We start from the raw sequence: 13,012 nt of genomic DNA on the forward strand, positions 1-13,012 counted from the left end.
ATCTTGTGGGTAGAGGCCAGGGACGCTGCTAAACTGCCTGCAGTGCCTGAGGCAGCCCCCTACCGGAGGGAATTATGCAGGCTACAATGTCGACAGTGCAGAGGCGGAGAAACCCTGCTCTACAACGTTGTCAATTAAGTCTCCAAATGATTGCTGTAGACCCTTGCACTATGTACGCACAGTCCGGAAAACACTAGAGAAATTTCCCAGGGGAGAATCATGTATTAATACAGGTGGCACACACCGCAGTGTATTAGCATGCCAGATCCAGATGAGCTTGGCTGGCATTCAAACCTGGGCTCCAACTTTCCATGGCTGAGACCCAGAGCCACCACGGAACCTTCTCTGCAGCTCTCAGTCCTCATCTGTAAGATGAGGCTGATAGTAGTACCTGCTTCACACAGCTGCTGTTAGAACTGAATAAACTAATATTTATTAAATGCCAAGTTCTTGAAACACTGGTACACTGGTGCATACCAACGTGCAAATCCTGTTCTGGGCTATGCTGTGGGAGGATAAGGGAGGACAGAGAGAGGATATGAAAGAGCCTACTTTTGAGAAGTTCATAACTAACACCATTTTTCAGACTATGGGTTGTTCCTTGCTACAGACTTGTGAAATCGATTTAAAAGTTACAACTAATACTAAAAATTGGAAAAGAAATTTTCAGGGTGCATCATACTTACTAAGGGTAAATAGCACCTGGTGACATTTTCCTTTTAGGTCTACAGATATATATGTGTGTCCAGGTTGTAATAGAAAAGATGTATTTTTTTTTTTTTTATGGTAGGATGAGATTAACAAAACAAAGTTTAAAAGCTACCAGTCAAATGAGAAAAGTGAGGCAACCATAGCCCCATAGGAGAAGGCCTTGTGATTTTGCAGAAAAACTCACATAGGCCTGTGAATGAATTTGAGCTTCATCACTGATATGCTGAAAAAGCAGAGACATCACTTTGCTGACAAAGGTCTACATAGTCAAAGCTATGGTTTTTTCAATAGTCATGTACGGATGAGAGAGTTGGACCATCAGTGAAGGACATGTGCCCAAGAACTGATGCTTCTGAACTGTGGTGCTGGAGAAGACTCTTGAGAGTCCCTTGAACAGCAAGGAGATCAAACCAGTCAATCCTAAAGGAAGTCAACCCTGAATATTCATTGGAAGGACTGATGCTGAAGCTGAAGCTCCAATACTTTGGCCACCTGATGTGAAGAACTGACTCATTGGGAAAGACCCTGATGCTGGGAAAGACTGAAGGCAGGAGGAGAAGGGGACGACAGAGGATGAAATGGTTGGATGGCATCATTGACTCAATGGCCATGAGTTTGAGTAGGCTCGGGGGTTGGTGAAGGACAGGGAAGCCTGGCATGCTGCAGTCCATGGGGTCACAAAGAGTCGGACACGACTGAGTGACTGAACAACAGCAGCTGATAGTCTGTGTGATCTGTGTGTGCGCAGGGCCTGGTGCAGGCCTGGTGCAGGGCCTGGTGCAGGCCTGGTGCAGGCCTGGTGCATGGCAGGCACGCAATGGATGCATGCTCCCGACCTTCTCGAGACTGCCTGGTCGGTGTTCTCATTGCCTGTTGTCTGGCAGCAAACCCTAAGCTATGACCAGGGCACATGGGTCCTCAGAAACTTGACTTATATAAGAAACACCTGGAACCTCTTTAATCAGATGAGACAACGACGTTCATTTCTGCTTCTCTGTTTTGGAAAACATGACAGGAAGAGTCGAAGAGGTGCTTCACTCCCACAAAAGCCCGACCTCAGGTACAGCAGAAAACAAACAAACAAAAATGTCTCGAAGAAAGTTCTTGGAGCCAGAGGTTGCGAAGCTTATCAAAGTTGGCTTCCTGTTCATTTTTTAAAAATAATTGCAAGGGAGTCCTGCTACCCAAGGCTAAGGATGAGGCTGTGTATAGAAGATTCAGATTCTAGAGGTCATGTTTCTGCTCCCAATGCTGCTTTTATCCCAGTTCCCAGCCTGAAAGCCTGGCCCTGGGGGCCCGTGCCCTGCCGGTGCCACGTCCGGGGTGGGCAGGGTGCTCAGTGTTCAGGCCGAAGCATCAGCGCCTCCGAGGTGGGGCATGGGAAAGACAGGCTGCCCGGCTCCTCCCCAGGAGTTGGGGCTCCCTCCTAACGGTGGTGTGGCCTTGATCACAGCACCCTCTTCGTCAGGCCTGTGTCCTATGCACACTGATTGAAACACGTACTCTCTCACTCCCAATATAGCCCACTCTTTATTCCTCAGGGCCTCTTACAGGGCCTCTACTTAATAGGTGGGCAAGACAAATTCACACTGAATCTATCAGTACCAGCTTCCGTTTTTAATTGGTGATTTTTGTTGTTTAGTCACTCCCTTGTGTCTGACTCTCTCGGGACCCCTTGGACTGTAGCCCACCAGGGTCCTCTGTCCATGGGATTTCCCAGGCAAGAATACTGGAGTGGGTTGCCATTTCCCCCTTCAGGGGCTCTTCCCTACCCAGGGATAGAACCTGCGTCTCCTATATTGGCAGGCAGATTCTTTACCACTGAGCCACCAGTGTGTGCACGCATGCTAAGCTGTTTCAGTTGTATCCCACTCTTTGCGACCCTATGGACTGTAGCCTTCCAGGTTTCTCTGTCCATGAGATTATCCAGGCAAGAATACTGGAGTGGGTTGCCATGCCCTCCTCCAGGGGATCTTCCTGACCCAGGGATCGAACTTGAGTCTGAGAAGCCCATAACTGGTAATAGCAATGGGTTAATGAGCAAGTTTGAAACCAATCCTTACGGTTTATCTCCATGGATAAATTCTGTGTATTTTGGACAAACTCAAGGTTGAAACAGAAGGTTGTCATCTACACCTATCATCCACTGGACTTTGCGATCTCCTGCAGGTGTGGAGGACTCCCTGCCTTAGGATTAATGCACTCCTTTTCATGGGCAACTCTCCTCTCAGAGTTCGGAAATTCATCACAGATGGAGCAGAAATCTGCTTACCTGCGGTTTCCACCTGCCATTTTGGGTCTGATCTCTTGCCCTCAGAAAGCTCTTCCCAGATTTGAGCATCTAAGCTGGAGAGCTCCCTAAAGTTTCACCTGTTGTTTGTCAAAAATTTGTGTCCTACATGAAATGAATGAGAGGTAAGATATGGGCAGCTCTCCTACTTTACCCTGAGGTAGGCTAAACTCTGCCAGTAGGAGGGTGGGCTCTGGATTCGAGCAGCAGGAGTTCAGATAGCCTTGGGAAACTGGTTTAATTTCTCTGAGCCTCGGCTCCCTTGTCCATCAAATGGAGATGGTGACAGTATTCGCTTCACAGGGTAATGACAAAGATTAAGTGAGACGATGCTGACCAAGTGCCAAGCACAGTGCCTGGCTCTCAGGAGGCCTCTGATATAAACTGTCAAGATTCCACTGGTCTGAAGAGGGGCGGCTCAGGGCACACAATTCTACACAATTCGAGAAGTGCCCTCCCTTGGGCAACAGAGCACAAGAGCAGATGCAGAGATGCTGAAATGCAGACCTCTGGGTCTGCAAGTAAGAGCAGGACCACAGAGGCAAGTACACCCAGTCTGGGGACATCTCTGCCGCTCGGCCCTACCTACCTTGGTACTGGGCACTGAAGCCGCGCTGGCGGTGGTTGCCATCCGATGTGAAGTGCAGCCGTAGCCAGTTCTTGCTGCTGATGACGGGGGCTGGGAGGCTGGCTCCAGTGAACCTGCGGGGACAGGAAGTGGGGGAGGGGGAGGTGAGGGACCACAGCTGGCTGAGACTGGGCACCCGGGAGTCTCTCCACTGCCCACATGTGCTGGGGCCTCTGCCCTGGCAGAAGGGAGGGCCATGCTGCCCCAGCCGTGCTACAGCAAGGAGCCTGGGACCTGGGTGGCTTGAGCTGGCTCCTCCAGGGCTTCTCTCCACTGCTGAGAGGCTGGGCACATGTGCTTTGTTGCTTAGTCATGTCTGACTCTTTGGGACCCCATGGACTGTAGCCCACCAGGCCTCTCTGTCCTTGGGATTTCCCAGGCAAGAATACTGGAGCAGGTAACCATTCCCTTCTCCAGGGTATCTTCCCAAGCCAGGGATCAAATCCGGTCTGCTGCATTGCAGGCAGATTCTTTACCACCTGAGCCACCAGGGAGATGCTGAGGGGAGGGGGCCGTGCTTCAGGCCAGGAGCAGAGGACTATTTCTCCCAGTGAGGTCTGGCCACCCCAGAGAGAGACCCAGCCCTCCAAGCAGAGGCCCACTGTTCCCCCAGCAGATGCCCACACACCCACCTCCAGCAGAGCTCCAGATGCCCCACCAAGTTCCAGCCCCAGACAGAGGACCAGCCCCAGCTCTCCAGGAGAGGTTCAGCCCGTGCCCCCACCATCCCCCCTGTACTCAGGGGCAGAGGTTCAACCTCCCCAAGTAAGCCCCTCAGGGCCTCCAAGAAGTCAGGAGAAAGGGCTCAGGCAGCCACTGTGTGCAGCATGCCCTTCCCAGGTGTGAGAGCCCATTTCGGGGTCACTCATTAGGCCCTGGGTGTCCTCTGCCTCCTGCCCCATCCCTGCTGCCTCCACAAGAGGCCTCCCCCCTGCCCCTCACTACCCCTCCCGCTTCCAGGCTGCCTCTCCTCCCTTAACGTAGCCCCCTCCGAGTTCTAGCCAGTCCGGCTCAGTGGGTCGACACCAGCATATGCCCCCCTGCTGCTGGTCACAGCCCAGCTGCACCCTGGGCCAGCTTTCACATCAATCAGATCTTTCCTTCTAGAGTCGCTCAGAGCTCAAGAACCTTCTGTGGTTCCCCAGTGTCCACATAAAACTGGCCTTCCAGACTTCCTATCCTGTCTCCTTCTTGAAAAGGAGAGGCTTACCACGGGAGGGTCCTCTCCCCTCGCCACACTCAGGCTAAGCCCCCAGTGCCCCTCCTCTCTCTGCTCATTCCCCCCGCCCCGCCCTGCACCCTGGGAGCACCCCCTTCTCTCCTGGACCCCACAGCCTCCAGCAGCCAAGAACCAGCATCTCCCTGTTCCTCCTCCCTGTGTCTGAATCAGGGACCAAACCTCCTGACACGTCCTCTTTGGTACCATCCCTTCTACCCTGCCCGAACACCCTGATCACACCTAAGCATTCCAAGCTTTCTCCTTCCCCATGTCTTTGCCCTTTCATTATTATTATTTATTTGGCTGTGCTGAGTCTAAGCTGCAGCATGCGGGACCTTCACTGAGTCATATGGGAATTTCCCTTGTGGCATGTGTGGGTTTAGAGTTGCCCCGAGGCATGTGGGATTTTAGTTCCCTGACCAAGGAGGAACCCACGTCCCCTGCACTGGAAGGTGGATTCTTAGTCACTGGACCAGCAGGGAATTCCCACGCCTTTGCTTTTTCTGCCTGGAATATACCCACGAGTAACCCTCTCCCCTGCACCAGCTGTGTCACCCGAGACGACTCTGGCACACCCGCAAATACCATGTCCCCACCCAGGAAGGTCTTTCCTACTCTCCTGGGCTCTGATACCACACAGATTTAGGTTCAGGTCCAGGTTTCACCACGTCCAATCAGCGTGACCAGGTACTCCATCTTTCTGAAGATGGAACGATAACACCAGCCTGGAGAGTCCACGGGAATAAGTGAGGGGACTTCCGGGCACAGGACCTAGCCCAGTGTTTGGCACGTATTAACTCAAAAAACATAATTCCCTTTCCCCTCCTCCATGATGCCACAGCAAGTTACTCAGATTCTAATTCCTTCATCCAGGTGTGTGTCTCCCTAGGATGACGCCTCCAAGAGGGCAGTGCAGACAGGTGGGTGGCTGGGTGGAGCGGGGGGAAGCTGGGGCTCTGGAGGGATTGGCTGTGTTATCTTATGAAAATTACTTACATTCTCTGCGACTTTATCTGTAAAATGAGGATAATAATCCCTCCCTGAAAGGGTTGCAAGGACTGAATGAGATAATACACAAAAAAGACTTTAGCACCATCTCCAGCAAACAGAAAGCTCTCGGTAAGTGGCAGCTGCTGTTTTATTCTCCATCACCTTTGTTCTTCATCTTTGTACTGAGCACCTAACACAACGCCTGACACAAGCAGGTGTGTTAGGATTCCAGCAGAAAACAGGTGGCTCGGTCATCTGAGAATAATTCTGGGTGAATGAATGTTCGCTTCACCATCAAGGATGGGGCAGTATTCTGAGGCTGGTAACAAGGGTATGGCTAACCCCTCAGAGACCTGGACAGAAATGGTGAGCCCTGAAGCTTAGAAAGGACCCAGATCTTTGGCCAGCTGGGACTACAGCCCATTTGCACAGATTCCCCCCAGGACGGAGCAAGGAATGAGTACCCGGAATTCACTCTCCTGCCTCCCCTCCTCCCATCTACTGCTGATGCTTCTGTTGATCTAGCACAATTGGAAGCCAGAGAGCAAGGAAGATTACTGATGTAGTCTGACAAGTAAGTCTTCCTAAGCATGGAACAGGGTAGAAAAGGCAGGGGAGATGATCTGGAGGCGTGAAAGGGAGAGAGATCCAGCAGTGGGTCTCCATAAATGTGTATTAAACAAAGGAACTAACCAAGGAGCCTCTCACCCTGAAAAACTGAGTTTTTACTATAATGAAAATGCTGACACACACCAAACTCCAGGAATATCACCCACACTGCTATAGTAAGAGCTATAACAGAAACCAATTACTGTATTTTACCAGATCCCATTTAAAATAGTTTATTACAGGCAGAGTCATTTAAGTTTACTAAGGAGCCACAAACAGTATTGTGGGTTTTTCCTTCCCCAGGCCAAATTCAATTCTATCTCAATGACAAAGCTTGGAGGCTATTTACATAAGGAAGTAGAAATAGGGAGAATTTACCTGAATAATTCAGAACCAAAGGCTGTTTATTGCAAAATGGAATAAGGGGAGAGTGCCGGGGTTCCAAGAGCAGGATGAGAGTAATGATCTGGGTTGTAACTGGAATACAGGAAGTCAGCGACTCTTCTCCAGCCCTGGGATCAGCTTTAACCCCCAACTGTACAGACAAGAGGAGCCTGAAGGGACATCACTCCCTCCCATTTCTCCCACATCTTCACCTGCTCCCAGGAATCTTATAGCTGTTCATTCTCAAGGCTTCAACTCGGGGCCCTGTGTATCTTTAGTCTGTTCTGCTCCTGCCTCCTAGGACATATATGCTTACTTGAGAGTTTTCTTGGTATCTATCAGAGAATTAGGGACTTAAATGTTGGAATTATCACATTAAACTTTGCCATTGCGATGGTGTCATGCCTTACTCAAAACTCTAATAAAAAAGAACTACTAACACCTACAACATGAAAGATGCTCAAAAGCATTATGCTGAATGAGAGAAGAGTATATAGGTATGAATCTGTTTATATGAAACTCTGGAAAAGACGAATCAACAGTGAGAGAAAGCACCTCAGTGGGTGCCCGAGTTGGGGGGGAGAGGATTGCCTGGGAAGGAATACAGGGAACATTCTAGGGTGCTGGAAATGGTTTTATATATAAGATGGTCTTGTCTTACATAATAAAATATGGTTCTATCTTGTATGATAAGACATGGTCTTACCTTATATTACAAGATGGTGGATATACGGCATGCACAGATTTGTCAAAGCCTCCAGAACAGTACATTTAAGATGGGTCATTTTTAAATTGCTTCCTGCAAAACCTGTCTGCAGGTCAAGAAGCAGACGTTAGAACCGGACATGGAACAATGGATTGGTTCCAAATTGGGAAAGGAGGACGTCAAGGCTGTATATTGTCACCCTGTTCATTTAACTTCTACGCAGAGTACATCATGAGAAATGCCAGGCTGGAGGATGAAGCACAAGCTGGAATCAAGATTGCTGGGAGAAATATCAATAAATTTAGATATGCAGATGACACCATCCTCATGGCAGAAAGCGAAGAGGAGCTAAAGAGCCTCTTGAAGAAGGTGAAAATGGAGAGTGAAAAAGCTAACTTAAAACTCAACATTCAAAAAATGAAGATCTTGGCATCCGTCCCATCACTTCATGGCAAACAGATGGGGAAACAATGGAAACAGTGTCAGACTTTATTTTCTTGGGCTCCAAAATTACTACAGATGGTGACTACAGCCATGAAATTAAAAGACACTTGCTCCTTGGAAGAAAAGTTATGACTAACCTAGACAGTATATTGAAAAATAGAGATGTTACCATGCCAAGAAAGGTTCCTAGAGTCAAGGCTATGGTTTTTCCAGGAGTCATGTATGGATGTGAGAGTTGGACCATAAAGAAGGCTGCACATCAAAGAATTGATGTTTTTGAACTGTGGTGTTGGAGAAGACTCTTGAGAGTCCCTTGGACTGCAAGAAGATCAAACCAATCAATTCTAAAGGAGATCAGTCCTAGGTGTTCACTGGAAGGACTGATGCTGAAGCTGAAACTCCAGTGTTTGACCACCTGATATGAAGAGCTGACTCATTAGAAAAGACCCTGATGCTGGGAAAGATTGAAGGCAGGAGGGGAAGGGAACGACAGAGGATGAGATGGTTGGATGGTATCATTGACTCAATGGACATGAGTCTGAGCAAGCTCCAGGAGATGGTGCTGGATGGGGTAGCTTGGCATGCTGCAGTCCATGGGGTTGTAAAGAGTCAGGCATAACTGAGTGACTGGACAACAATTTTTAATAAAAATTATACATTTTTTGTTGTTCTTCGATAGCCAACTTGTGTCCAACCCGTCGCAACCCCATGGATTGCAGCATGCCAGGCTTCCCTATGCATGCATTAAATTATGCACTAATAGAGTTAATTAGGGCTTCCCGGGTAGCTCAGATGGTAAAGAACCTGCCTGCCAATGTAGGAGGTATAAAAGATGTGGGTTCTTTCCCTGGGTCAGGAAGATCCCCTGGAGAAAGAAATGGCTACCCACTCCAGTATTCTTGCCTGGAGAATTCCATGGACAGAGGAGCCTTGTGGGCTACAGTCCATGGGGTCACAAAGAGTTGTACATGACTGAGTGACTCACACTTTCACTTTCAGAGTTAATTAAAATCAAACCTTCAATGGCTCTAATTCTTACAGCCAAAGGCTTCACCAGAGTCTCCAAGTCTTAAAAAGCCAGCGTGTCTTCACCTCTCCTTTCCTTGTTCCTTATTCCTCATAAAAGCCAGCGTGTCTCCTCTTTTCCTTATTGTTTATACTCTAGCCACAAGGGCCTCCAGGCTGCTCAAAACCGGCCACACCCACTCCTGCCTCGGGGCCTTTGCATGGGATCGTTTCTCTGCCCGCTGACTGGCTCTTCTCCCAGACTGCCATCTGGTTCACCCTCTCACTTCCTCAAAGCCTTGTATCAAATGTCACCTTCCCAGTGAAGTCTTCTTGGCCTGCCTTCCTTCTCTGAGTACGTCACACAGACAGATGTAGACACACACACACACACATAGACACACACACACATCACTGTGCACCCAAACAGAAGACCTTATGTGCACTGCTTTTTTTTTGTGCCTCTCTGCCTTTGTACAGGCGGCACAGTGGTAGAGAATCCACCCGCCAAAGCAGGAGATGTGGGCTTGATCCCTGGGTCAGGAAGATCCTCTGGAGAAGGAAATGGTAACCCACTCCAGTATTCTTGCCTGGAAAATTCGGGACAGAGGAGCCTGATGGGCTATAGTCCATGGGCTTGCAAAGAGCTGGACACAAAGAGCTGGCCTTTGTACCTGCTGCTGTCTGTGCCCTTTCCCGCTGCACCGCCTGGCTGCACAGAGCCGTTACGAAACTGGCACAAGTTCACACAGCTAGTAAGTAGCAGAAGTGGGATTCAAACTCATCTCAGACAGAGCCTCTGTACTCAGGGAAGGCAGTGGAATTGTTGAAGCCGAATTCCATTCTGTTCCTTTACTTTCCCTCCCTCCTCCCCGCCCAGGATCCTCTTTAATTTTGCTCCCTGTTAGAATCATAATTAAAGGAGAGAACACACAAAGAGAGATCCCCCCCCTTCAAATCTTTCTGTCCACATTAACTTCACCATGGGGGGCTTGGGGAATTCCAAGTTCACCCAGTAAATTGCTACCATAGTACAACATAAAATGTATTTAAGCAATTATGCTCAATTTTTTTTTTCTTTTTGGTAAATTGACTTCAGTTAAATGGGGCTTCATTAATGGAATCTTGCTTGGAGAGAATGAAAAAAAAAAAATCACTCCCTCTAATGTATGTAGTTGATTATGGAAAAAGTGGCTTTGAGTTCCTCAGCAGAAAGCTCTAGGTTGTGCTTCTGGTAATAGAGCTCAGAGCAAACTGCGTGGAAAGCATTTCTTCTTAAGAAGCTTCTCATACAGTCCGCATGTGGGGTGCTGAGAGACGCGCCCCACAAGATGACAACAGTAATCTGCAAGGAATTGCTGCCTAATTTTAAACTGAGAGGGAGGAAGATGAGGAGGTCTTGGTTTAAATCTCAGCATCCCTGAACACGGACAGCTTCAGGGGAACATCCATTCATTCATTTACTCACCAAGCACATACTGAGTACAAGGCACCGTGCTTGCCGGAGGTACCACTTGCACCACGGTTCCCTAGATACAGAAGTTCCTGCAAAGCCGGCTATCTACAAGGTTTGGCTTCACCGGCTCCTTCTCTGTGCAGCCTCTCTTCCTCGGTCAATAGTCTCTGGCTTCTGTGCTCCTAGCACACCTTCTGTGGGCTTTATCTCTTACCCAAGCTACGTGCACAGCCTGGATCTGATTCAGGCTTGAAGAATCTTTCCAGGCCACGCATAAACCACCCTTCTACTGCTCAGGCTGAGCGGGGAGAATGTGACATATGGGATGTGCTCTCTACTGCACTCCCAAGCCCTCTACCCTTCCCACCCGCTGTCTGCTCCCCTCCCTGGGGGATGGCGAGAACACCATGATGCAACCAGGGAACCCTTGTGGGAACGTCCTGGCGAAGGCAAAGGGCACCAAGGCCCTCCTTGGAGGCTGCTTCCCACTCCCCTGCCCGAGCTCCCTCTCACCTTTGAAGCAAGCCTTTATTGACTCAGCCCTGACATCCAGTCTCATCACAAATGATTTCCACATTGGTTTTTCTTTAGCCAAAAGCCTAGGACTCTTGCTGTATTGAGAAAAAAACCTTTTCCCAAGACAAATCCACGATGTTACTTATTTTCCAGGAACTAGGTGAATGCCTGGGGTGAGTACAAGTCCCTTTGGCTGCTGGAGTCCCCCAGCCTCTAGACTTGTCTTTGGACAGGGGCCGCTTGGCTTCCCCAGGCTCTGGATCCCAGCAGCGCCTGTCCCACCGTGGGTGCCCAGGCAGTTCTGAGACGCCTGAGCTACCCTATGAAGACTCAACTCCTGGATCCCTAACTATATGCCTGGGGGTTGTTTACTGTGCTCTGAACAACCCAAAGCTTCCCCTCCCCATCACTCCTGCTCCTCAGGGTTTCCTCTCCCGGTGGTCCCCACCGCACTCCCAGCCACCACACCCCGGCACCATCCCAACTCCTTCCACTCCTTCAGTCCCGTGGCCAACTGCGGCCACGTCTTTTCCCCCTTGTGACCGTATCATTCCTCACCCTCGCTACAGAGACAGCCTTCTGATGGGTCCTCTGCCCCCATCCATCTTCCATCCTCTGTGACGGCATCTGCTCAAGTAACTGCCTCACGGGAAACCCAAGGTCCACCGGCTCCAGGACAAGGGTCTGTCGCTCAGTCATGTCCGACTCTTTGCAATCCTGTGGACCTGCCAGGCTCCTCTGTCCATAGATTTCTCCAGGCAAGAATACTGAAGTGGGCTGCCATGTCCTTCTCCAGGGAGTCTTCCCAATCTAGGGATCAAACCCGGCTCTTCTGCACTGTGGGCAGATTCTTTACTGTCTGGCTCCAGGATAAAGCCTAACCTTTTTTATGTCTTCCTTCTTCCTTTTGTGACACCTACTTTGAGCTCCAGACACTTTCCAGTCTCTATGTCTTTGCATTTGCTGTTCCCTCTGCCTAGAATGCTGTTCCCTGCTGCCCCATCTGACTACCTGGGAAAATATCACTGATCTCCTAAACCTAACCAAATCCCTCCTGTGCTCTCCTCCCCCTCTCCCTGCCCCCATGGGAGCAGCAGTGCCCTGCGCGTTTCCCTCTGCACCTGGGACATGCCTCGCTGTTGTTCTGAGCACAGCAAATAGTAATCATCTTCTGACTCGATGACCACCTCGCTCACTCAGAGGCGAGCTCCACAAGCACCAGAGCAGAATTGTCTGCTCCATGTGTTCAGCAGCGCAGCAGAGTGCCTAGCACACGGAACAAACCAGTCCCCGAGAACCGGGCTGATAAGCTACGCTGAGCTGTCTCTTTTGTCAGTGAAGTTTCACTGGGTCACAAGCGGGCTCGTTCATTTACATATCATCTGCTTTCATGTTACAAAGGCAGTGCTGAGTTGTGACAGCAACTAGAATCCGCAATGCCCAAAATATTTATCTTGCCCTTTACAGAGTTTATGGACATTGACTGTAGAAGCCTTGCAAATGATGCATTTGGTTTATAAGAAATCATTTCTAAGTGCATACTAAGTCGCTTCAGTCGTGTCCAATTCTTTGCGACCCCGTGGACTGTAGCCCATCAGGCTCCTCTGTCCATGGGATTCTCCAGGCAAGAACACTGGAGTGGGTTGCCACGCCCTCCTCCAGGGGATCTTCCAGACCCAGGGATCAAACCCACGTCTCCTGTGTCTCCTGCATGACAGTTGGGTTCTTTACCACTAGTGCCACCTGGGAAGTGGGGGATAATAAAAGCATACTTTCATAGCTTAAACCTTTCATTACAGTATAAAGATACTTGAAGGTACATTTTTTTTTCCTTCGGCCAGTCCATGTAATGCCAGAGCAAGGTCTTTCGTTTGACCAGAGGTTTCTCCTTTATCTTATATAAACCCCACCCACAAGGCATCGCTCACCGGTTTCAATTTTGCCACCGCTCATCCAGTCTACACATATTTATGGGGCACCTGTGATGTGCCAGGCATTGTGCTAAGCCCCGGGAATGCAGCAGCGGGCAAGACAGGCCTGGCCCCCACCCTGAT

The 13,012-nt window shown here is 49.6% G+C and overlaps 1 protein-coding gene across 1 annotated transcript in view; it reads right to left on the reverse strand.

Moving 5' to 3' along the window:
* CSMD2 (CUB and Sushi multiple domains 2) overlaps positions 1 to 13,012 on the reverse strand; it is a 682,283-nt gene that overhangs the window by 336,652 nt on the left and 332,619 nt on the right. Inside the window, exon 6 of the mRNA XM_069545242.1 lies at positions 3,591 to 3,703. Coding sequence (XP_069401343.1) covers positions 3,591 to 3,703 — 113 coding nt within the window. The remainder of the gene's footprint in view (positions 1 to 3,590; positions 3,704 to 13,012) is intronic.

This window comes from Ovis canadensis, chromosome 1 (assembly GCF_042477335.2).
Source record: "Ovis canadensis isolate MfBH-ARS-UI-01 breed Bighorn chromosome 1, ARS-UI_OviCan_v2, whole genome shotgun sequence".
Taxonomy (NCBI): Eukaryota; Metazoa; Chordata; class Mammalia; order Artiodactyla; family Bovidae; genus Ovis; species Ovis canadensis.